The sequence below is a fragment of the Lithobates pipiens genome, unplaced genomic scaffold (assembly GCF_037356315.1).
Source record: "Lithobates pipiens isolate NorthernLeopardFrog02 unplaced genomic scaffold, aLitPip1_a1.2 Scaffold_18, whole genome shotgun sequence".
NCBI classification, from domain to species: domain Eukaryota; kingdom Metazoa; phylum Chordata; class Amphibia; order Anura; family Ranidae; genus Lithobates; species Lithobates pipiens.
The window spans coordinates 511504690-511532089 of NW_027507758.1; the positions used below are offsets into that span (position 1 = coordinate 511504690).

A 27400-nucleotide genomic window follows, 5' to 3' on the forward strand; every position below is an offset into this window, starting at 1 on the left:
TCCCAATACCGATGGTTATATAAATGTCCACTGATAACAATCGAACTCGTAAGATTCAGATTTTCAAACAGTCCAGAACACAGCAGATCTTGCAACCAACTACTGGATAATCACTGAAAGAGGTGGATACTCTTACCGGATAGGTTGGACACAACTACCATATAGTAATGTGTCATAAAGGCTCAGAGAGGCTCCAATGGCCCGAACAGAAGAATTCCCAGCCATATGATGCATCTCCTCAGGGTTGATCGTCCCAATCCTCGGTTCTCCACAATCCTCAATTCAGAAAGGTGGATCAGCTGTCGGGGCACAGACTTCTAAAGAGCTGGATCTGGAATGGCTCCACAAAGGCTCACCATAGAAGGGAAAAGCAAAAAAAAAAAAAGCGCTTCTCATAGTGAAGTTCAACCACTAAAGTTTTATTATAGATGTCCCAGTAGACAACTTTGCGGTCGAAACCCGTAGGGCTAGCATATTTCTGCTCCCCACATTGCTTTTCTTTCATTTATGTATCACGTGATTTTTATGCATTCTGGCGTTTTTTATATTCTTATAATTTTTCTATAATAAACCTTTAGTGGTGAGCTTTTGTGGAGCCATTCCAGATCAAGCTCTATAGAAGTCTGTGCCCGACAGCTGATCCACCTTTCTGAATTGGGGATTGTGGAGAACCGAGGATTGGGACGATCAACCCTGAGGAGATAAATCATCTGTGTATATTGTACTTTAAACTTGGTTTGTTTGTGTGCTAGCAGCTTGGCTGTGTTCACTCACAGATAGTGTTATTGTTTATTACCTACATTTTTAGGTTTCTTCCACTTATAATTGCTAGGTAGCGCAGTGTTTTCCCTCTTTACACTTACTAAGACAATTATGTAACAAGAGTTGTGGTACTGTCCATTATATTCATTTGCTGCTCAAAGTCACTTGGTTGTTAACCAGTAGTTTTTTAAAACAGAAACTAAGCACCTACATTTTTTGGATTATCTAAAATCCAAAAATGCGCAAGAAAGGTTTTTTCTTTTAAATAATTAAAAAAAGTGCCCAAGGTGTCTTAAGAATAAAAATGCTGTGCTATTTACTGTAGAATTATTGGTTTATCCAACATCAATCCACTTCTTGTGAGCTCAGGTCAGCATAGACACACCTGCTGGGGTGCATCATCGTGCAGGCCACAGCTCACAGGAGACGCAGAGACCGCAAACCACCTTACTATGCAAGTCCATTCTTTGCATCACTTAGCACTGTCAACTGCTGGAGAAAACAGAAGAGGAACAGGACCCTGCAAGTTGTGTGACCAGCAAAGAGACAGCTGAAAAAAAAGGTATGAATACTGAGACAATTAGACTTAAGTTGGTAGGATCATAGTTGAACTTTGTTTTAAACATTTGAAACAAGGAAGACAAGACAGACAGGCTACAAAACGTACCCCAAAAAAACAAACAAAAAAAAACAAGGGCTAACAGCCTACAGAATAGGATATTACAAAAGTCACCTAAGGGCTCTTTCACACGGGACGGATCAGTGATGATCCGCCCCGTGGACATCCACTTGCTGAACGGGGATTGCTCCGTCAATCCCCGCTGAGCAGGAAGATGACAGGTCTGTCCTTGCACAGTGTCAGAGCGTCGCTCTCCCATATGGAAGATTGGATGACTATGGACCGCAGAGTTCGTCGTCACCCAATCCGATCACGGATGAAAACATAGGTTTTTCCCAATCACTTTTTTTGGATCTGAGCTGGTCAGATGTCAGCGGACATGTTACTGCTGACATCCGACACGCCATAGAGGTCTAAGGAGCATCCATTCAGGTCCGCCTAAAAAACTGACAGGCGGACCCCAAACGGATCGGTCATGTGAAAGAGGCCTAAAACTAACTTGGGCTTTTCTAGGCAACAAGTGAAAGTGTTCATTGAGCTTTTTAGCTATACAAAAGTAAGAGGGATCAATCATTTTAACTTTTCCTACATTTTTTGCCAGGGGTAGACATACAAAAACCCTGACTGATGATGATGTCAGATAAAATGGTAGTGTGAAAGGTATATATGGTATCCCAAAACTAGGTGGATGCTGCCTTCCTCAAATGGGGTAATCCGAAAGGAACTACAAAAAAAACAGGAATGGAAGGCGCGCACACCTAGCAAGGTGCGCGCATTACCAGAGACAATTTAAAAATAAGATTTTTTTTGTATAAAAGTGGGTAAAATGCAACTGACAAAAGGCCATAAACACAGTGCATGGACATGCACAGAACATGGGGTACAGCCAATGCATTTTGGGGGTGCACCCTCCTTCCACAGAGCTAGGCTAGCCTCGTACATCATGGGCAAGCACTTTGATAGGGAATGGTGGAATTGAAAATTGTGTGTCAAAAAGAGCCACCCCCTCAATGGGGCAGGAAAGAAAAAAAACGAAATATAAATATATGAGTTGCATCAATGTAAAAATTACAGAATCCATATAAAAACCCTATATCCAAAACAAAAAAACTTCATCATAAATACACAAATAAATAATGATAATTTATTCAAATCCATGATATATTGCACATTCATTTATATTTAGTCACATGAACACAGGTATAGGAACATGTAAGCAAAAAAGGATGCAGGATTGATAAATGGGTCAATCCATGTCTCACCTCTACATGTCTGAAGTAGCTGCGGGGAGGGGGGTTAGCAGTGAAGAGGCAGGTTACACCAGACATCTCTCGATTCACTAAGTGTGTGAATACATTTAAGTAAGCAAGGGAAAAACATAAAGGGGAATGAAGTTCCTTTTTAATGAAGAGTGGGTAGCAAACATTGTTCTTACACAGGCAACCTTTGCTGACTGTGTAGACAATGGTTATATGCACCCACTTCCTTTCTACTTTTTTAATGACCAATTATGTTCACACTTCCAAGGCAGGTGTGAATCCGATTGGTGACTTTTAGAAATGTCTTAGCATTTCCTTTTTTTATTTTTTATTTACGAAGCTTTCAGAATGGGAAAGGCAGAAAGAAGTCTCTTGTTTCTTCTCATTTGGGAATTTCCTTCCTACATCACAGATATATTTCCAAGGTCATGAGATTACCGACAAATGGGACTGCTGTGGACTCTACAGCAATACGTAGATTAACTATGCTTATTGTATGCATCTAATAGTTTACTTTTCATTTGTACTTTTTTGTGTTTCTCATAGCAACACTTCGTCTGGTTTCTAGTAACAAAAACTGAAACAAACATATGGCCACTGACTATAAAAGAAACTATATGGCCAAACATGTATTTACACCTGACCATAACACCTATATGCAGGTTCAAATAAAAAAGTATGAGCATTAATATGGAGTTACCACCTTCAGCCACTTTTATGGCTATAACGGCTATCCATCTTCTGGGAAGGCTGTCCACAAAATTTTGGAGCGTTTCTGAGACAATGTGTGTCCATTCCGTTAAGAGAACAGTCAGGTACTGATTTTATAGATGCAGCATGGAGGTGTTCAGGGTAGGGGTGATGTCAGGGCTCTGTGCAGGCCACACTAGTTTCTTCACACCAAATTCTTCAAATCATGTCATTATGGAGCTGGCTGGCTTACACATTTGAGGGATCCATCCCCTCGAAATACGTAAACCAGCTAAGATCCCAAGGGTGTCCTCTCCTGTTTTGGAGAATGCTGGGGGGGTTGAGAAACCTGAAGCTGACACTTTGTTTGATATGCTATATTCATCATATGGTTTGCAAGTACGTTGTATTTGGATTACTAATAAAAAGGTATGTGGGATTATGCTCCCTTCTCTGTGATTTCTTGTAGAGCAGGGGTCTCCAAACTAAGGCTCGTTGGCCAGATGTGGCCCTTTCCTTGCCTTTATCTGGCCCTTGGGGCATTATTCCTTCCACTGATATGAGACACTATTCCTGCCACTAATACAAGACACTATTCCTGCCACTAATACAAGACACTATTTATGCCACTAATACGAGACACTATTTATGCCACTAATACGAGACACTATTTATGCCACTAATACGAGACACTATTCCTGCCACTAATACGAGACACTATTCCTGCCACTAATACGAGACACTATTCCTGCCACTAATACGAGACACTATTCCTGCCACTAATACGAGACACTATTCCTGACACTAATACGAGACACTATTCCTGACACTAATACGAGACACTATTCCTGACACTAATACGAGACACTATTCCTGACACTAATACGAGACACTATTCCTGACACTGACACCAGAGATTAGGAACTAATTCTCCAACTGACACCAATTATGGGGCACTATTCCTCCCACTGACATCAATAATGTAATTATTTTACTCCCACTGACCACCAAGCCAATGATTTTGTTTACTGGGGCATCTACTTCCACTGACCACAGTCCGGCACACCAAAGTTTGAAAGCCAGTAAACTGGCCCCTTGTTGCAAATGTTTGGAGACTCCTGTTGTGGAGTGTCATTGGGAATTCCCCAGTCCTAAGAGGGCAGCAAAGTTGTATGTATTCCTGAAGTGTGCCGCGCAGTAAATATATAAGGAACTGACAATGGAACATTACACTTAGGTGCAGAAGAGCTCCTGTTTCATTATGGAACTGGGTTTGTACAAAAGGGGCACAATCACGCTGGGACAAAAAAAGGGCCTTCCCTAAACGGTTTTCAAAAGATTGGAAGTGCACAGTTGTCTAAAACGTCTTTGTATGCTGTACCAGTAATTGTACACCTCCCTGGAAACACCTGAACTTATTAATTTGGAGTGGTGCTCACATAATTTGGCCATATGGTGGGCATGATGCTCAGGTATCCACAAACCTTTGGTCATATAGTGCGAGATGATTTGCTAGTAGTAAATTTGGCAAGTTTCCTTTATAGTAATGATTGCAAATTAGGTCCACACAGCGTCGGTTTGTGAGGGTAGATTTTGGAATAGTCAGAAATTACTGGGTAAAAGGTTTTTTTACAGGTTCTTATTAAAATGTAAAAGCATACAATAATTGGTAAACACAAACTTCAGAAAAATTGTAAAACAAACCCAAAAACAATAAAAAAAACTCTTAATCTTGTTATATATGTATGTGACCTGGTGAGTTGCTCAAGATCTATTGCACTGAATAATCCTACTGACTTAACTGGGATATATAGGCGGAAGTGTCTATGTAACTTACAGGAGAGGAACAGCACAGGGAGCATCTCAGGCGTGAGGAAAAGCAAATTCATGAGTAGGCAGGTGACACAGAAAGCTGCAGAGGTACAGTAATAAATGTGTAAGCTATGCTTTGGAGCGAGGTGGGTGCTGTGAATCACAGCAGTGGCTAAACAGAATTAATAATACATTGGCAGGTCGACAAGCTCATATACATGTACTTTGATATTGTATTGCATGCAGGAGTAGACAGCCATATAAGCTTAGCGCAACTAAAAATGTTTACTAAAATTGACAGTGCCATATATATATATATATATACATATATATATATATATATATATATACATATATATATATATATATATATATATATATATATATAAACACACACACATATCCCCTCTGACCCCTGCTTTTTACTTGGGCTGAGCCCTCATTCGATCCAGCACTGTGCACATCTGCAGTGCTTCTCTCCCCTCACTTCCTGGTCTCTCTGCCTTTGCTGAGACAGTGGGAGCCATTGGCTGCTGGTAATCAAAGCCAGAACTGGTTTTAGTGACAGCAATAAAATACCTCACAACTTTCATAAAGACTAGACTTTCATAAAAAGAGGCAGCCTGTATAGGGGCTGACAGCGCAATGCAAAGAATAATTGGCATGGTTGTGTAGACTGAATATTAAGCATTGTTAAAAGTTACACATTTAAAGCAGAGCTGCACCCAAAAGAAGCTCCACTTGTTTGCCTCCTCCCCCCCCCTCCGCTGCCACATTTGGCACCTTTTGGAGGGGAGCGGGTACCTGGTTTGACAGGTGAGGTCAGGCACTGATGTGGACAAGAAGGCCTGGCTCACAGTCTCTGCTCTAATTCATCCCAAAAGTGTTATATCGGGGTGAGATCAGGCCAGTCAAATTTCTGCACCCCAAACTCGCTCATCCATGTATATAGGGACCTTGCTTTGTGCACTCATCTAAATCATTTGGTGGAGGGGGAATTATGGTGTGGGGTTGATTTTCAGAGGTTGGGCTTGGCCCCTTAGTTCCAGTGAAGGGAACTCGTCACTTACCAAGACGTCAGCATACCAAGACATTTTGGATGATTTATGCTCCCAACTTTGTGGGAACATTTTGAGGATGGCCTCTTCTTGTTTCAATATGACTGCGTACACAAACCAGGTCCATAAAGACATGGATGAGCGAGTTTGGGGTGGAGGAACTTGACTGGACTGCACAGAGTCCTGACCTCAACCTGCTTCTGGAAGAATGGTCAAACATTCTCAGACACACTCCTAAAAATTGTGGACAGACTTCCCAGAAGAGTAGAAGCTGTTATAAAAAGGGTGGGACAACGCAATATTGAACCCTACGAATGAAGACTGGGAAGCCATTAAAGTTCATGTGCGTGTAAAGGCAGGTGTCCCAATACTTTTGGTAATATAGTGTATATGTCCATTGTGAAAGCTATCAGTCAGTTATACTTAAGGTCCTAGAGGGCTGAAACATGCTAGAAAACTTTCTGTATTAACTGTCTGCCTTTGCATCATTACATTTTGGAAATTCATGCCTGTGTGCAGGACCATTACCACAGGCAATTCTGAGTTGTATATGGAAGCCTTATGCACCAGATAAACAGAAGCTCTCACCATGTCAGATATTAAAGTGAGCTTACCACTTCCCTGTATGTATAGGGGGAAAAAAGGTTTGATCGCAAAATAAGCAACTAGGGGATTTAAAATAAAACCTTGCCAGTGTGGATGTACTTCATGGACCCCCCGTAATACAGCTTGAACAGTTGCCAGCGGCTATCATCTTACAACAGCATTATTTAATGCAGGATTTTATTTTAAATCCCCTAGTTGCTTTTTTTGTGATATTCCTCATCTAAAAATGCAAGCTGTATGTCTGTGCTTTATCAAAAACTTCTATTGGAAGGACTTGTTTTTCTGATCATATCCCACTGGGTCAAAAATACTTCAAGGGTCTAGGTTATACAAAACCTTCATACTTGCCATCTACTGATAACAATATATTTGCGTATTCTTGCTGCAATATCGCCACTCTCTGTTCTTGATTATGATGCCACTCATCTGGTCTAGAATATAAATCCTCCTATATAATTACCTCTGATGAAAGGACTTTGAGCCTGAAACACTTTGGGTACCGATAGGACTTATCCCGGATGTTGAACACCAGAAAGTACTACCGGACATTGGAGCGAAACTACTCTGTATATGTATCATCATATTTTCATTACAAGATATTGTTATATGTGCAGCTGTGTTATCTGGCCGTGTTTTTTTAATGAAAAACCTCCAGCGTCTTTGCCAATTTAAAATCCCAAATTTTTCGGGGGGGGGGGGTGTTACAAACCCTTTTTTTTCTTATTATGCACCAGTGTTTTTTGTGTTTTTTTGGAGAAGCATCAACGATACCCATTGAGCAGATATGCATTCTGTTCATGCACTAGTGTACATGCCATACCTGTAGGCCGAGCTCTGCCTCCCTGCAGCCTGGCCAAAAAAACTACCATCTTGGCCGAGCCACTCAGTGCTGACATATAAAGTATTATAAAGTATATAAAGACATATAAAGTATTAACGGTTGAGCCCACCCCTGGCATTGCACAAACAAGCTCTCTACGTTTTTCACAAGCCAATGCACAAGCATTGTTCTCCACCTCCCCCTGCGGGAGATATTCTACCCACCCACCTTACAAAAAAAAAAAAGTGGCTGGAAGGGCTTTAATAGAGATTATTTTTGAGTAGCAAACTTCTGCTGTGTTTTAGGAGTGTTACTTTTTATTAAATGTCTTGTGCTTTTCATCTAATTGAAGTTGTTTATTGGGCTCAGATGAAAATCTTACTATTCCCGAGATATCGTAAACTTTTTCCTCCCTAGTTGCTGGAACATGCCAAGAAAACAAATTCCCAGAGTTAGAAACCCTCTGTGACTTGTGTTTATGAGTGTAAAAAGGTATGAAATAAAATCAGCTGCTACTAATACACAATAATATAAAACTTCAAACAAATCCAATTCAAGATTTTCAACAAAAGCACGATAAAGTAGAACCATCATTGATTCCTTTGTAAAAAGCACTAAAGCGTTACTAGAACAATCGCAACAGAAAAAAAAAAGAATAAGGACAATTGCAACTTATCTGAATACCTTTTTAGTAGGAATCACATATCTATGTGCCTCGACTTTCAGACAAGTGGACAGCACAAGCCACAGTCTGTAGCAAAGTCACAATGGGGTAGATTTACTAAAACTGGAGCACTTAGAATCTGGTGCAGTTGTGCATGGTAGCCAATCAGCTTCTAACTTCAGCTTGTTTAATTAAGCTTTGATAATGAAACCTGGAAGCTTTCTGGTTTCTATGCAGGGCTGCACCAGATTTTGTACTCTCCGGTTTTGGTAAATAACCCCCCCTATATGACATGGCGAATACTCAGGTCTGTTTACATTGCAGAAATTTTAACTGAGCATATTGCGTTTCACAAGCGGCAGTCTGTAAAACTTGTCATGGCAGTAGCGGCACAGTAGTACAATGTAAAATCGCCACTGGGATAAAAAAGATCCCACTGGAAATTGAAAAACAGGCATGCAGAGGGGCATAGTATTACATCATGGATGCATGTATACTGGGTCTAAACTGCCTCTGAAAATCACTTTTCCAAGTGATACCTGACACAACCCCTTTATTTTGAAGCGGTTTCTTGTTAAGAAATTCATATTTTTTGTCTGTAGAATTGCTAAACTGCTCATTTTTAAGCAATTTGTAGATCAGACATTCAAACTGTATCAAAAATTCCATTGCCATTATAACTTTTACACACTGGGTCTCCAAAGGGCGATGGCGGTCTCGCATCTGATTTTTGCAACTGTAAGTTATACATCTAACAGATTTCTGCAATATTATAGCATTTGCTGATGATATGTATAGGCCTTTGACTGCTTGTACTTACTTTATAGAGTTTCTATATCCTATCTAACCCTGAGGAAGGAGTATCTCTTGTAGACTCAGAAACGCGCTGGTTGAAGGATTTAATCTCCATCCATCGTGACTACTTGCAATATCAGTTATGGCTGACATATACACTCCATGATATATGTTTTTATTCTTGTAATTTCTAGGACCAATAAATATATTACTATTTTTCTATATTATTTTTATGTGATCTCTACTCTAGTGCCGCTAAAGTCCCACCCAAGGGGAACCCCTCTCTTTGTATTTTGCATATTGGATGTTGGCACTGTGAAACAATCACTGCTATCTTTTTAGAGACACCCGAAGAACCAGTTCAGGAGGAAAGAGATGGACCCTTGGGCAGGGGAGTGTCATTTTATTAAAAGTCAGCAGCTACAGTATTTGTATCTGCTGACTTTTCATTTTTTTCAAACAGGGCGAAGAACCACTCTAATCACTGGCATTAATATTTAGGCAGAAAATGATTTCAGCTTTAAAATCAACCAATATAAATTGACAAACAGTGAAGGAAATGTATCCTCTCTCTGTCTTTCCCCACTTGGCCCCTCAGTTTACAGCGCAGAGCTTCAGTCATAGATTACTAAAATGTTTCCATCATGTATGTTTTCTCTGAATGGCGGAGCTGGGTGGACAGGGCGGGCATAGTTAGGTTCTCTTGATGAGAGCCTGTGACAGCTAGTTTATTAACCCCCACCGCACTGGAAGATTATGAAAGTGTAGGTGAGTGGGGAGGGGCAGTAGGACAGAGGATGATTTTCACACTAACATAAGAGGCATAAGCACAAGGGACACATCTTACTGTCTGTAAGCTTTGCCCCTTGTGCTGATTTTTCCGTTTGTGATTTTGGCGTCACTAAATCCTCCTATCCTTTTCAGTCAAAGAAGCTGCCATCTGCCTCTGATCTGAAACTGCCATGGTACTGCACATCTAATCAGTTATGAGACCAGCCATTTGATGGTTCGACAGTTTGGTTGAGAGCACAAACAAATTTGACAGTTAGCTTTCCCTGCATGCCTTGCATGTACAGTGCATCCGGAAACTATTCGCAGCGCTTCACTTCCACATTTTGTTATGTTACAGCCTTATTACAAAATGGATTCAATTAATTTTTTTCCTCAAAATTCTACAAACAATAATGACAATGTAAAAAAAGAAGTTTGTTTGAAATCTTTGCAAATGTATTAAAAACAAAAAGATCACATGTACATAAGTATTCACAGCCTTTGCCATGACAATCAAAATTGAGCTCAGGTGCAACACTGGGGAAGGGTACAGAAAATTTTCTGCACCATTGAAGGTCCCAATGAGCACAGTGGCCTCCATTATCTGTAAATGGAAGAAGTTTGGAACCACCAGGACTCTTCCTAGAGCAGGCCGCCCGGCCAAACTGAACGATCTTGGGAGAAGAGCCTTATACAGGGAGGTGACCAAGAACCCAATAGTCACTCTGACAGAGCTCCAGCATTTCTCTATGGGGAGAGGAGAAGCTTCCAGAAAAATCACCATCTCTGCAGCACTCCATCAATCAGGCCTGTATGGTAGAATGGCCAGACGGAAGCCACTTTTTTAGTAAAGGGCACATGACAGCCCACCTGTAGTTTGCCAAAAGGCACTTGAAGGACTCTCAGAACATGAGAAACAAAATTCTCTGATCTGACGAAACAAAGATTGAACTCTTTGGCCTGAATGGTAAGCATTATGTCTGGAGAAAACGAGGCACTGCTCATCACCTGGCCAATACCATCCCTACAGTAAAGAATGGTGGTGGCATCATCATGCTGTAGGGATGTTTTTCAGTGGCAGGAACTGGCACACTAGACAGGACCGAGGGAAAGATGAATGCAGCATTGTACAGAGACATCCATGATGAAATCCTGCTCCAAAGCCCTCTGGACCAAAGACTGGGGCGAAGGTTCATCTTCCAACAGGACAACGACCCTAAGCACACAGCCAAGATAACAAAATAGCGTTTGTTCTTAAGTGGCAAAGCCAGAACCCAGACTTGAACATCTCTGGGGAGATCTTAAAATGGTTGTGCACCGATGCTCCCCATGCAATACGATGGAGCGCTTGGGAGGTCCTGCAAAGAAGAATGCGAAAACCTGCCCAAAAATGGCTGTGCCAAGCTTGTAGCATCATACTCAAAATACTTGAGGCTTTCATTTGTGCCAAAGGTGCTTCAAAAAAGTATAGAGCAAAGGCTGGGAATATTTATGTACATGTGATTTTTTTCGGTTTTTATTTTTAATAAATTTGCAAAGATTTCAAACAAACTTCTTTCAAGTTGTCATTATGGGGTATTGTTTGTAGAATTTTGAGGAGAATAATGAATTTAATTCATTTTGGAATAAGGCTGTAACATAACAAAAGGTGGAGAAAGTGAAGCTCTGTGAATACTTTCCAGATGCACTGTAAGAGTTTGTTTGAGAGCACACGCAAATGTGACACTTAGCAAAATTCCCTCCATGCACAGCATGCAACTTTTTTTTTTCAACTGTTAAAATCCATGGGTTTATTTCCGCTTTAAGTTACATATCCATTTATAGGAAGTGCTAATTTAAACAGCCACTGATTCAAATCACACATCTCAGAAGTCCCTAAACTACAAGGTGGTACATAATTGGCAGTTTGCAGAGCCTTTGCACACAGGTGTACTGCTGTATTTTTTTCTTTTTGACAGATCCCCTTTAAGTCTGTAATTTTGCAGTTCATAGGTTAAAGTAAGCAAAACCCTACCAGGCCACACTGCTATGGGAGGCATTGTCGAGGCGACAGAGAAGCTCCAAGGTTTGGGTGTTGTTTGATGAATCATCAGGGACCTCCTGGTTCCCCGCCTGCAGTTCCTTCGGTATCCTCCACACAGACGCACAAGATGTGACTTTGCTGTCTGAAGCTAAAGAACAGAGGGGAAGAAAAAGAGAAAGAAAAAAAAAGGCACAGATCAGTACATGTAGAACACATTTGGAATGACTATGCTCCGGCATTCACACAAAACACAGGAGCTATGCACAGCTGTTGCCTGAAATATTTAAGGCCTTATATTTTAATAAGCAGCAGAATGCGGTGCGGAGATAGAGGGAAAAGCCTGAAGTCGCCAATCAGTTCTGTGCAGAACTCGTAATTTGCATATGTTTAACCCAGTTTCATCGTGTTCTGAAGCCAGTCTTCATGTCTTGATGAAATTTTAATTCTTTTGGGGGTGGGGAGAAATAAAAAAAAACTAAAAAAAAAAACACACACACACAGAATCCCCTACCACCATTCCTATTTTTGTTATGCAAATTAAGGAGCAAGCAAAATTGGCTCTTGTCAAGCAAATGGTTTGTATAGCAGAGTTATAACTCAATTACGGCCTTTACCTGGAGCTGTTTTAGAACCAATTCATTTTTTTTTTCCAGGTTTTTAAGAAAGTGCATCCAGTACAAATATAACAAACATACTGGAAGTAATGTTTTAAAAATCTATTTATGAAACAAAAGCTAAACATATCCATGAAAATACCGTAAAAGGGCGCAATCACACAGGCATCAAAAACTGCATACACATACAGTACATACAGCATATTATTTTGTACACATATGTATATAGTATAGAAGGCTATGGAGCCATACACACATCTGTATACAGTAGTAGAGAAGGCTATGGATCCATAAACACATCTGTATACAGTAGTATAGAAGGCTATGGACCCATACACACATCTGTATACAGAAGTATAGAAGACTATGGACCCATGCACACATCTGTATACAGTAGTATAGAAGACTATGGACCCATGCACACATCTGTATACAGAAGTATAGAAGACTATGGACCCATACACACATCTGTATACAGAAGTATAGAAGACTATGAACCCATACACACATCTGTATACAGAAGTATAGAAGACTATGGACCCATACACACATCTGTATACAGAAGTATAGAAGGCTATGGACCCATACACACATCTGTATACAGAAGTATAGAAGACTATGAACCCATACACACAGCTGTGTGCAGTAGTGTAAGAAAACAAAATTAGTACAAAGCTCTATCCAAGGCCATATCAGGACTGTAATTTACGCTCTGCGCATGTAATGTTTGTGCTGACTTTTACATGTAGCCTATTGGCTGCCACTGCTGCTCAGGGCTGGAATGTAAATATCAACAACGTGCAGCCAGCAGTGCCACCACGAATTACACACTATTGATTCTTATATGTTGGCCCAAAATAAGTCACTCATGCAGCAGAAGCTCATGCGCAGATTGGACTTGGCTTTCAGTTATTCAGAATCAGCAGAGTTCATTCTGCACAAGCACCACTTCTGATCGAATTACTCATTTAGGACTGAAGTGTAAATATCAACAGTGATTTATCAGCGGTGGTGTTGCCACTGGCTACATATTATTAATATGTGTGTGAGTAGCGGCGGAGGTCAATAGGGTTAGGAAAACATTACATGTGTACAGACACCTTTTTATGCAGGATCTTGCTGCCAGCATAATCCTGCATAAATCATTAAGGCCAAGTCAATACGGCCTTAAAAAGAAAGTCAAAGTGATTTTACCAATAGAGATGGCAGGGTGCAAGGTTCAGTTTTCATGCTGTCAGAAATGGCAGCTGGCACAGCTGTGATACAAAGCCCTGCTTTCAGCCAAGCCTTTTTGTGCCACTGGCCTACAAATTTCTTACATAGTCCTCTGTAGAAAATAGTAGATGCTGCCTGTGGTGACTAGCAGGTAGTTTAAAGTGGTTGTAAAGTTCATTTTTTTAACTAAAGCAAAAAACATGATACTTGCCGACTCTATACATTGGTATTGCGTAAAGCAGACCGGAACCTCTTCTTTTGGGGTCCCCCACTGGAGTTTCGGGCTTCTCCTCTTCTCTGTGTGCCACCATAGGAAACCACTTCCTATGGTGGGACATGTATGACTTTGATTCTGAGCTGGGGTGTGTGTTTACATTGACACATACAGAACAGCTCGGGCCCACCCCTCTGCTCTCTGCTTACTGGATTTGACCGACAGCAGCAGAAGCCAATGGTTCCCACTGCTCTCAGCCAAGCCTGTGAGAGAGGAGTGAAGACCAGCAGATGAGCACCATGCTGGATCGATACAGGAATCAGACTTAGGACTTTGTCAGTAGTGCAGAGAATAAGGTCAGTAGAGCAATGGATGGTGTCAGCAGTGCAGAGAACAGGGTCAGTAGAGCACTGGATGGTGTCAGTAGTACAGAGAACAGGGACAGTAGAGCACTGGATGGTGTCAGCAGTGCAGAGAACAGGGTCAGTAGAGCACTGGATGGTGTCAGTAGTACAGAGAACAGGGACAGTAGAGCACTGGATGGTGTCAGCAGTGCAGAGAACAGGGTCAGTAGAGCACTGGACGGTGTCAGTAGTGCAGAGAACAGGGTCAGTAGAGCACTGGACAGTGTCAGTAGTGCAGAGAACAGGGACAGTAGAGCACTGGATGGTGTCAGTAGGTTTTGTTTTATTTTATTAATTTAAACAATTTTTTACATATTTTTTTTACAATTTTTTTATCACCCCTGTTGCGGGGCTTTGGTGAAATATCAGGAGTCTAAACAGAAACAGACACTCGGGCGAGCCGCTGAAGGCAGTGAGAGAGGGTGGGGGGACAGTGGTGTAGTGGTTAGCACTCTCACCTAGCAGTAAGAAGGGTCACTGGTTCAAATCCTAACCACGACACTACCTGCCTGGAGTTTGCATGTTCTCCCTGTGCCTGCGTGGGTTTCCTCCGGGTACTCCGGTTTCCTCCCACAATCCAAAGACATGCGGGTAGGTTAATTGGCTTCTGTCCAAAATTGGCCCTAGTATATAAATGGGGACCTTGGATTGTGGGCACCTTGAGGGTAGGGACCAATGTGAGTGTGCAATGCACAGGGATAGGGTCTATTGTAGACACTCACTCAGGTTGAACTGGATGGACTGGTGTCTTTATTCAACCTTACAAACTATGAAACTATGAAACTGCTTGTGATAACGATCAAGCGGTTGTTTAGCCGCATTGATTGTTATAAGAAAGCCAATGTTCGGCTTGAAAACAACGGTATCATGGTACCCGCCCTCGGTACAAACCCTTAAAGCCGAAGGCTGCATATTTGCGTTACGTCAGCGTGAAGGGGTTAATGTGGTGCACGCCAATCTAGACATTTCCCTTTGCTATTAGAGTGGAGCAAGAAGCTTAGTCGATTCCCTGGATTGTGTATACAAGATCCACTGCTGACCGTATCAGGATGCCATTATAGAACAAGGATGTACATAGCATGCTGGGGCCAATGCATGTAGACAGGAAATGGCTGAAAGAGATTGGAGGAGAGGCAACAAAAGACCTAAAAACTATAGCAAGGGTTCCTCTGGAGTAGCAGAGTTGAGAAACGCTGGTTTGGATGGAAATTATGTCACTGGAGTTCTTTCGTTTTAAAATAAAAATGATAACAGTGTATATAAATCTGAGACGTGTGCTGTTGCCAGCTTCCCTTCTAGATCGAGTAGCCGGAAAATTTGCAAATGTACGATATAGATTATGCGTTTGTCGTGACAGAAAGGATTGGGGAGTTTTGTGTTGAATATTTTGCAGGATAACTGGTCTGGATTCTGATTATAGCTGTGTGGGGACTCGTTAGCTGCCATTACATCTCACAGCTGTTCAATCATCCGCCTTTTGTTCCTTACAGCCTCTCATGCTGTGTAACCCTCTGACTGCCAGACTCAGTGACGGTCAACACTCTTTACTGCGCTCCTGAGCTCCAGCAGAGCTGCTTACTGCCTGGTGAAATGCGACAGCTAAGGAATTTTCCATCATCACTGCCTAACATTAGTCACACTCCATCAATGACACAGAATCATGCTCCAACGTACAGGACCAGCACATCATTTAAAGGACACCTCTAGTCAGAATAATGATTAACAGCAAATGTATATTATAAATTAAAGCAGTATTAAACCCAAAAGCAAACGTTATCTTGTAGTATACAAATTCTTAGATGTAATGGCTGTAATAGTTTCCTTTTTTAGGCTCTTTCTCCAATTTTCATCTGGTGATCCAGCCAGCAAGTCTGTGTTTCTCAAAAGCACAAGCTCTCTATCAGAATGTATTTGTTTACATCGAAAAGACAAACCACAACTGCAAGCGTTGATTTACAAATTCATCTGGGGTACCGGTGGTTGCAGGGTGGCTCACTCTTATTCTCACTCACAGTTCTATACTTCCAAGTGGCAAGGCGGTCTGGGAGTTCCCCATTTTCTGTGTTATTACAGAGCTGCTTAATTGGTCCAATTGTATCAAAAAATTCCAATGCATAGTACCTCACTTCCCATGGACCTCCTGTTGTGGCTCCAACCAAAAAACGTCAGGCCATCTTGAGTACCTCCTTATCACACACTCTACACACCTTTGAGCCATGGGCTTTGATAAAGCATGGTTTGTGTGTGAAACAAGTCAACGTTCCTCCCCTGCTTGTACATGTAGTACTCTTCATGTCTTTCATGGTTTTATATGAATAAAGGCATTTTGGATCTCAGCTTGGTGTGCAGCCATCCAGACTCTTCTTTCTCTACCTCTGGATCATGGTATGCAAACTATATCCTTTGAAATCTCCTCATTCCACCAGTAGCCCCTCCTTTTAAAAATCCTAATTTTCCCCCAGGGTAGAATCTTCAACATTTTACATGGTGGGTCAATAAGGGTCTTTACAGGATATCGCACTTTATAGATCATAAAGGGATTAGTCAGCCTTCCTATTTTCTAGAAACGTTATAGATGCCCTCTACAGAAACCTTCCTCTTGTATCAAATTACTCATTTTATACAGACTCTAAGTAAGGACCAGGTAGACATAACTACCATTACTTTATTTGAAAATAAATGCCTATGTGGCCCTGGGTCATGCAGATGGATTTCAGAGTTATATGTTCTGTTTAATAACCAACCTGGTACCTCAACCCTCTGTTCTCAGGGATGTGGGCAGGAGGGCGATATGTTCTGTGTCTGGTGGTCCTGTTTAAAGGTCCAGCTAATATGGATTAGAATATTCAATCTGGTCTACTTGGTGATGGGACAGAACACTGACCTATCAGAAAACAAACTTCTCCAAAATCTCGTCTTCTTTATATTCTTAGCAGCTAAACTAACTATAGAGCAAGCTTGTAAATTACCCATTAGCGCTACGTTGCTTAAACACAAAATATCCTGGTTTATGATTAATGAAAAATTGACAAGTATCCCTGGTGGAATCCCTGGATTAAATTCCTTCAAGCTTCCTAGACATTGGGACACCTTGTGGATGTGGTCCTGGGTTGAGAGGACCAATTCGTGTCCTTCTTTCTTTTCTCTACTTTCTCTTGTATGTTTTTTATGATTTGATGTTTTTTTATATGGATGCCAATGGTGGGACCATAGAGCCTCTCAAACTTTAACATATATCTGAGAGCAAGGCACCATGTCTTGAGGCACTTGGAATAATTTCTGACAATATTGCTCAAACGTCTCAATATAACTGTAATAGCATTAGGTTTACCGTTTAATGCCGGACTCAATGAACCCCAGGCACCAGGTGAACATGGTGACAAGAAGTTTCGTCCTCGCGCCTGTGATTTTGTGCTGCCGCCCAAATGTTTCCCATGCGCGCCCTCCCCGCCATGCATCCAGGGCTCCGCTTGCCCATCTGCGGGCCTGGGACCAGCATAGTGGGTAGAGGGGAGAGAGGATGCAAGTTTTAGTTGTTGACCCGGAAGTGATGTGTGATGTCACTTTCGGGCCCCTGTTGACAGTTTCCCCAGCCTCCGAGGCCGGAAAAGAACGTAACGCAGTACGATGTGCATTTCATTACATTTAGTAAAGGGCAGGGGAGACACGCAGGGTCTTTTAGACCCTGGTAACAGTGTAACCCAGATCCTCCTCTTCTCGGGTCCTTCTACAGCTCTCCTGGCCCCTCCCTCCTGTTGAGTGCACCCACAGCAATCGGCTTGCTATGGGGGCATTTGAGCTGTGTCCATTCAGACATGAAGCCCTGGCCCAGCACTAGCCCCTTTCTCTTCTCATTGGCTGACTAACTGATTGAAAGCAGCAAGGGCCAATGGCGCAGCACTGTTGTCTCAGCCAATGGGGGGGGGGGGGGTCCGGGGCAGCTGAGACAATCCTACAACATCGCTGGATCAGGTAAGTAATAGGGGTGCTGAGGGGGTTGCTGCACAAAGAAGGCTTTTTATCTTAATGCGTAAAATGCATTAAGATGAAAAAAAAAACTTCTGCCTTTACAATCACTTTAAGGTGGAGCAATTATAACGTTAATTTAATGACACAGGTTGTTTAAAGATAAAGTATCACAATAATAAGGTGTTGACACAGCGACTATAAAAAGACATAGCACAATATATTTTGGGTTTTAAGAAGTCTTATTTTCCTGATCACTGATATAGCAGTATTTCTTTATGAGTTTGTCCCAACAATAGCACCAAACAGGGAAACTCAAAAATGAGTATTACATGAATTTGTAGCATTTGTCTGTGCTAACAATTAAGATGTCATAGGAAGTTGGTGCAAGGCATATGACTGTATACACACAGACAGAAATGTACAGTGCCTTGAAAAAGTATTCATACCCCTGGAAATTTTACACATTTTATCATGTTAAAACCAAAAAGCATAAATGTATTTTATTGGGATTTTATGTGATAGGCCAACACAAAGTGGCACATAATTGTGAAGTGGAAGGAAAAAGATTAATAAATGGTTTTCAATTTTTTTTACAAATAAATAAGTGAAAAGTGTGGCATGCACCTGTATTCAGCCCCCCTCTTCTCAATACTTTGTAGAACCACCTTTCGCTGCAATTACAGCTGTAAGTCTTTTTGGAGAGGTCTCTATCAGCTTTGCACATCTAGAGAGTGACATTTTTGCCCATTTGCCCATTCCTCTTTGCAAAAATTTCAAACTTTGCCAGATTGGATGGAGAGCATCTGTAAACAGCAATTTTCAAGTCTTGCCACAAATTCTAAATTGGATTTAGGTCAAGACTTTGACTGGGCCATTCTAACACACAAATATGATTTGATCTAAACCATTTTGTTGTAGCTCTGGCTGTATGTTTAGGGTTGTTGTCCTGCTTGAAGGTGAACCTCCGCCCAGTCTCAAGTCTTTTGCAGACTAAGCCCTTGTACACACGGTCGGAGATTCCGTCGGAATGTGTCCGATCGGAGCGTTTTGTCGGATATTCCGACTGTGTGTGGTATGCATTGGACTGTTTCCGTCGGAATATCCGTCGGACCAAGTTTTCCAACTTGCCGGAAATATTTTCCGACAAACTGCTCCGATCGGACATACTCCGATCATGTGTAGAGAATTCCGATCGGACAAAGTGCCACGCATGCTCAGATCAAATTCCTACATCAAAGCTATTGGCTACTAGCCTGAACGTAGTCCCATCGTAACTAAATTACGTCACCACGTTCTGAAAGATCGGATTTTCCGATAACTTTGTCCGACTGTGTATATGCAACAGTTTCGGACAAAATCCGACGGATTTGGTTGTCGGAATGTCCGACCATGTGTACAAGGGCTAACAGGTTTTCTTCTAAGATTGCCCTGTATTTGGCTCCATCCATCTTCCCATCAGCTCTGACTAGCTTCCCAGTCGCTGATCAAGCATCCCCACAACATGATGCTGCCTCCACCATGTTTAATGGTGGGGATGGTGTGTTAAGGGCAATTTGGAGTGTTCGTTTTTCGCCACACATAGCATTTTGCTTTTAGGCCAAAAAGTTTAATTTTGGTCTCATCTGACCAGAGCACCTTCTTCCACATGTTTACTAGGTCCCCCACATGGCTTCACGCAAACGGGATGTCTTATGGCCTTCTTCCTGCCACTCTTCCATAAAGGCCAGATTTGTGAAGTGCATGAATAATAGTTATCCTGTGGACAGATTCTACCACCTGAGCTTTGGATCTTTGCAACTCCGCCAGAGTCACCATCGGCCTGTTTGCTGCTTCTTTGATTTTTTGCTCTCATTGCCAGGCCTGTCAGTTTAGGTGGACGGCCATGTCTTGGTAGGTTTGTAGTTGTGCCATACTCTTTCCATTTTCGGATGATGGATTGAACAGTGCTCCGTGAGATGTTCAAAGCTTGGGATATTTTTTTTTATAACCTAACCCTGCTTTAAACTTCTCCACAATGTTATCTGTCTGGTGTGTTTCTTGGCTGTCATGATGCGGTTTGTTCACTTAGGTTCTCTAACAAACCTCTGAGGACTTTACAGAACAGCTGTATTTATACTGAAAATAAATTACACACAGGTATAGTCTATTTACTAATTAGGAAAATTCTGAAAGCAATTGGTTCCACACGATTTTAGTTAGGGGCATCAGAGTAAAGGAGGTTGGACAAATGCAAGCCATACTTTTCAGATATTTGTAAAAAAAAATAATAAAAACCATTTTTCCTTTTTCTTTCCACTTCACAATTATGTGCAAATTTGTGTTGGTCTATCACATAAAATCCCAATAAAATACATTTATGTTTTTGGTTGCAAAGGAAAATGGCACAACAAGGCACTGTATATAAGTGTCTCACTGGATTTCCAAACATTGTCTTGCTTTAAAATGTTGAAAAAAGTAAATAAAATCTTCCCAAAAGTCAAGTTTGAAAATGTTCTATATCTTCTTCTTCTGTTCTGCAGATACTGAGACAGGAGTATTTTAGAACATTCCTCAAATTTGCTGCCAGCATTTGAAAATGGGGAGAAATTCTCCAGCACCAAAAGCTGACTGCAGTAATAACGGGCTCACTATAGAAAACATTGGAGCTGGGGAGGTCTGAAAGGGCAGTAGCACACTTATTATCTTGTTATTAGGAATTTCCTTTCAAAAGCAAAATTCACTATGATTGGGCTCAATTTACAAAGCTAACACATTCATTGCATCCTAGCATATTATCAGAGATTTACCTTAAAACGATGCCCTCCAGCTGTGTGCTTTCACCGCTGAGAGGGCTTCCACTTTCATCTAGCTACATGGGCAGCTGGGGGGCCCGATGATGTCATTCCCATGCATGTGCATGGGGGCTGCCGTTTATGGCATGGGCTCTAAAGGTCCAGCACAGTATGCCAGGGCTTCAGAGAGCATGCTCCGCTGATGTCACCAGCTGCATGCACTCTCAATATCTCCTAAACATTGCACGTTTAGGAGATATTCACAGTACAAACAGGCTAACCTTATTATAAGGCTTACCTGTAGCTAAAAGTGGTACAACACAGTTTGCTACCACTTTAAAGTTGGGAGCTTTCCAGAGTGACATTAAAGAACGCTGTCGGCTGAAAACAGGTCACAGAATTCCAGAATGAAGTGCACGCCTGTGATCCGTACGAGAATTAGGGCCAAAATAGCTTTGGCCATACCGCTTTAATTTGTTCTAAAACGAGAAGCAATCTCAGGCAAATATCTTTTCCTAGGTTATATTAATAACCAAGCAGGATTTTATGTTGACGTCTTCATTAAAGTATTAACTAGTCATGCAAAAATGGGTAAATGTAAGAAAGTGTTTGGCCAAATGTAGAGTACCTTTACTATAGATTGGCTTCTTTCAACACAAAGACGTAAGCAGTGTTATATAAAACCCGATATGTATCAGTTTTTAAGGGCACTATATTATGCCACACGCCAACCAAATTTCACTCAGACACTTTGCTTTTTGGTCATGTAACAACAGGGTCAACATGGTCTTTGACATCCAGCCTGCCTTTAAGTACAATGCATGCAAGCTCCCAGTGTAGGTGAAATAAGGGGAGTCCTCTAGGGTGGACCAGTGTTGTGGGGAGATTTTCTACACCTCAAAGCAAACTAAGGCTAAAATTGTGTGCGTGGGTAGCCTTTAAACACAGAAAGATATTTTCCTTTCCATCAGGTGTACTAAAAAAATAGACATAATCATTTATACATTCTAGTCTAATTGTAAATTCATTTGTTCAATCATTCATAGCTACACAGTTCTTTAACAACCTTTACACCTTCATTTTCCCTCCCCAATCTGCTACCATTAGGTGTACTTTCTCTAATAAACTAACACAAAGAACTCAGGAATTCTGTGTGCTCATTAGCAGTCCTTTGCTGCCTCCCCGGATAAACCTGCACAATTATGTGCTGTAAAGGAACAGACTCAATGAAAGATGCATGGCACGTGTACCGAGTAGATGTTTGCACCCCGGGATAGCTGGCTATTAGGGATGGCTGTCTTAGTGCTTGAGACAAGGTCGTGAGCTGTAGCTGGTAATTTAACACTGGCCCTAGTGAGAAACTCCACCATAGTGCTGCTAATAAATGTGCATTTATTCTCACTCACAAGGTAGTGTTCAATGCCACCAACATAAAATGAAAAAAAAAGGAGCAAAACCGATTACTAGAAATAGGAAGGTTCATTGAAAAGGTCAGGTCAGTGAATTTAAAGGTTTTCAACTATGAAATCAGACGTGTGCAACAGCAGATGTAAATGTATTTATATGTGTATGGAAACAACAGTCAACGCCTAAACCATTGTCACCAGTCAATCTTTGTGACAAAGCCCAGGGCAAGCTTTGTAAACTCTAAAATACATATGAGAGACAAAAAATGTGTGTGAAGCTTATATTGTGCAGTTCCCTATTGCAAAAGATAGAACGAAAGCCAATTCACTTAGAAGTATCAATGTAGGCAGGTCAAGGCTACTGGGGAGATGTTAAGTAGGGGAGGTTACAACTAAGGACCTTAATGGAGGTTATGAATGCAATAACCTGTCCAAAGTGGTAATCTACTGTACATGATCTGTATGCTTATCAAAAGGGACTGTCAACACAAGTGAGAAGCGATCACTCATGAACGGCAGTCACGAGCATCGGCACCCTCGCAGTGCAGTGGGCGGACGTGCTGGCGGGGACGCGTGTGCGCCTGCTATCCCTCTTGGGGGAGCCGACAAATGGCTATGGCGGCTAGCACGGATGTGCCGACCTGCCGCAGTATAATGACGGCGGCTAGTCTGCAAGTGGTTAACAAGAATTCAACTACAGGTGAGTTTAATTATTCATTAAACAGGTATCCATCAGACAGTTAATTATAAAAGGGCGTTACTTAAAGAAAACCCTTTCCCATTTCATGGTGTTAGCAATGACGCCACATGGAAGAGAAACGTCACAAGGCCTAGGAAAGAAAATAATTTCTTTACATAAGAAAAGTGAAGGCTACAAGTAGATCAGCAAAGCTTTACTTATTAGTCAGAATACTATAGCAAAAGTGATACAAGAATTTAACAAAGATGAAACTGCAACCATACCACAAAGACATTCAGGCTGTACACGGAAGTTAACACCTCGACAGGAACGTCTTCTGATGAGAAGGTTTACATAGTTGGGGAGGTGGAAAAAAAAAGAAACACGTCCAACCTGTGTGTGAGATTTTATGTCAGTATTACATTGTATATCCCTGTATGTTGTGGTCGTTCAGGTGCTTATCTAATAGTTTGTTTGAAACCACAGATGCTCCTCCCTGAAATCACTGCCTGTGGAAGTGACTTCCACATCCTTGCCACTCTTACAGTAAAGAACCCTCTACTCCAGGGGTGTCCAAACTTTTTTCAAAGAGGGCCAGATTAGATGAAGTGAACATGCGTGAGGGCCAACCATTTTGCCTGTCATTCTTCAAACCATTAAAATTCGATCTAAGTGTGTTCATCCGAACACTAATACACTGAATGAATGATTTGTATAGCGTTACAACTGCAAACTGAATCGCCTTAAGGTGCTTGATCTGTCCTGTGCTTCCTGTTCCTTAGAAGAAGTGGGTCTTGAGTTTTTTTCTGAAGGCCTGACGGTTTTCTTCTATGCGAATGTTAGTTAATACACTGCCCAACAAGAATTCTTTTGCCTTTGTGGCTGTGGCGAAGAGATGAGTTTGGGCGTGTTATTTGGATATACCAAATTTATGAAACGCACCTTCACTTTAAAAAGGACGTTTCAGTAAAAAATCTTAAATTTTAAATAAAGAACCGTGAAGCAAAATAAGGGTCAGTGCCCATCAATGCAGCCTAATCAGTGCCCATCTGCAGCATCACAAGTGCCTTAAATGCGGCACCCCAGTTGACACAAATGCGCCACCCCAGTTGACATAAATGCAGCAAACCCCGTTGCCACAAATGCAGCAAACCCCGTTGCCACAAATGCAGCAAACCCCGTTGCCACAAATGCAGCAAACCCCGTTGCCACAAATGCAGCAAACCCCGTTGCCACAAATGCAGCAAACCCCGTTGCCACAAATGCAGCAAACCCCGTTGCCACAAATGCAGCACCCCTGTTGCCACAAATGCAGCACCCTCATTGCCATGAATGCAGACTCATTATTGCCATCAGTGAAGCCTGATTCATGCCCATCTGCAGCCTTGGAGGAGACAGGGAGGGGGCAGGACGAGTGCCAACAGAAACACAGAAGGAATGCCTGTTTTTTTCAGAGGACCCTTTGATAGAAAGTCCCACCTCCTATGGTGGACAGAACAGCTGTCCAATGGCAGCACAGGAGATGGGACTTCCTTTTACAGAGTCTACAGTGTAAACAGGAAATACTCCTGTATGCACTTGTCCAGTCCCCTCCACGGCCCCCCATCCCCTCCAAGGAAGCCAGCATATATATATCTTTTGTGGCCCCTGGAGCTCTGGGATTCGTTGGGGGCCACAAAAGATATACATGCCAAAATTAGCAGGCGGGCGGTCTGAAGCCAGAACCCAGGCCGTGATGGGCCCGTGGGCTGGACTTTGGACAAACCTCTTTTCTTTTAAATTTAATGAGTGGCCACGTGTCTTGTTAAACTCCCTTCCGTGAAAAAGTTTTTTCTCTATTGTGGAGTCACCATTATGGTATTTGTCCCAGAGAGAATAAGTTCAGTGCTCGCAACCTTTCCTTATAACGAAGATCCTCCAGTCCCTTTATTTTTTTGTTGCCCTCCTCTGTACTCGCTCAATTTCCAGCACATCCTGATGACAAGCATTGAAATGCAGGAAAAAACAGGAAGTCCGGCGCTCACTATGCTCCACGGACCCAAACCGGATGTGATGTAATGATGCTCTAGCTCCGCCTTACGCATTTCTTCATGAAGTCGTCATCAGAAGCGGCGTCATCTTACTGCACCATCCAGGTTTTTATAGTGCGCAGTAACCCAGAGACATGAGCAAATCCCTGTTCTGTCACTGCAGGGAATGAACGCAGGTGACAGGCTTACATTGAGTCTGCCCCACCCGCTGATTGGCTCCCCCGCTGGCAGGAGGGTGGGGGCGTGCCAACAAATCTCTGTGTACTAACCGATGTACAATGATGGCGATTTGCGGGAACCAGCCACATTGGCGCAGTACAAATACAGCGGCAGTCTTTAAGAGGCTGAAGATTACATTTTTGATCACGTTTTTTTCACCAGTGGACTGTCTATTCAAAAATGGCAGCCTCAACAAGGGGGATTAGAAGCAAAAATCCAGCAGGAACTACAGGGTATAAAAGAGAAGAGAAGAGAGGTGCAACAAAGTGGAAAACCCTCAGTGATCATATATACAAATAAATTAGTGATGCAAACTAATTCTAAAAAATTCCTCAGTGATCAGAAAAATTTCTTAGCGATCAAATATACAAATACATTAGTGATAAAACATATATAGATAATATAATTGCAGTAAAGCTTTGGTTTGAGAGCGTTTTGCAGGACAAGAAAAATGTTTTAATAAATTATGACTTGACGAACAAGCAATGTTTTGATATACAAGTAGCATCAAGTCACAACTGAATATAAAAGAGAAGAGACACGCCTCTAAGTGTAGCAATATGGTTACATTTAATGAGTTGCTAAATGTTGTACCTTCATTAAATGTAACCATATTGCTACACTTAGAGGCGCCTCTCTTCTCTTTTATACCCAGTTGTGACAGGATGCTACCTGTATATGAAAACATCGCTTGTTTGTCAAGTCATAATTTATTTAAACATTTTGCTTGTCTTGGAAAACGCTCTCAAACCAAGGATTAAATGCAATTATATTACTTATATCTTATGCCTATGGAATTTTCTTACCTACTATGTTTTTATCACTAATGTATTTGTATATTTGATGACTAAGAAAAGTTTCTGATCACTGAAGATTTTTTTAGCATTAGTTTGCATCACTAATGTATTTGTATATATGATCACTAAGGGATTTTTAAATTTTTTTGGTTTCACTGGAAATTTTTTATAATTTATTCAGGGAATGCAGAACATGTTCATTTTAGGATAGTATTGGTTTATTTGCACTGGATTTGCTTATTTGCACAGATTCTGGCCTTATTTTATTGCATTTCACATCAGTATTTTTTCCTTTGATGCATTGTAGTTTTGCATATTTCCACGGCATATTGCAATATTTTATCTTTGCTTGTCACCTAATTACACATTTATTTTACCTCATTAACAGCGCCACACCCTCTCCTAATATTTGCTTTACACTATTTATGACTGACATCTGCTTTGGCAGTTGGTTTCAGCGGGGGGCAGCAGCTTGTTATTCTCTTAATTTTTTTTATATTTTTTACATTCAGTTCATAGTACTACCCTTCCACCTTTTTTCATGACCCATGTCCACAGCCAAAAGTGCCTACAAAGAGCATAGTTACATAGTTATGCTGGCTATACACTATACGAAAAATTGGCGGAACCCATTTTCGAAGTACGAACATTCGGCCGTGAAAAGCAGGCGATAGTGCCATCATGTAATGACTGATAAAAATCATTCAGTGGACATAGCTGAATGCATTTTTTTGTTTTTTTACGTATACCTAGTGCAAACAGTTTGGACATGAAACACATTAACCTTTTCAATTTATCATTAGTTTGTCAGAAAATTTCCAAACTTGTCCTTCATTTTTTCGGCTCAAAAACGTCCCAACGGTTATTGATTTTGTGCCCATTAACTGGCTGAAGACGAACAAACTGTCTAAATGACCAAATTTCAGATGATTATTTGTATAGTGTATGGCCAGCATTACATAGTTGGGTTGAAAAAAAGACACAAGTCCATCTAGTTCAACCATAAAAAAAAAATAATAATATCATACAATCCCGTATACTCAATCCTATACAGTTGATCAAGAGCAATGTGAAAAATCCCAGAAAAGCATGATACAATTTGCTACAGCAGTGGAAAGAATTCCTTCATGATCCCCGAGAGGCAATCAGATTTTCCCTGGATCAATTTTACCTATAAATATTAGTACCCAGTTATATTCTGTA

At 41.4% G+C, this 27400-nt stretch overlaps 1 protein-coding gene across 1 annotated transcript in view; it reads right to left on the minus strand.

Annotated features, from left to right (window-relative positions):
• The window catches only part of EIPR1 (EARP complex and GARP complex interacting protein 1), a 364672-nt gene that overhangs the window by 193363 nt on the left and 143909 nt on the right, over window positions 1-27400 (minus strand). Inside the window, exon 4 of the mRNA XM_077488730.1 lies at window positions 11871-12027. Within this exon, the coding sequence (XP_077344856.1) occupies window positions 11871-12027 (157 nt within the window). The remainder of the gene's footprint in view (window positions 1-11870; window positions 12028-27400) is intronic.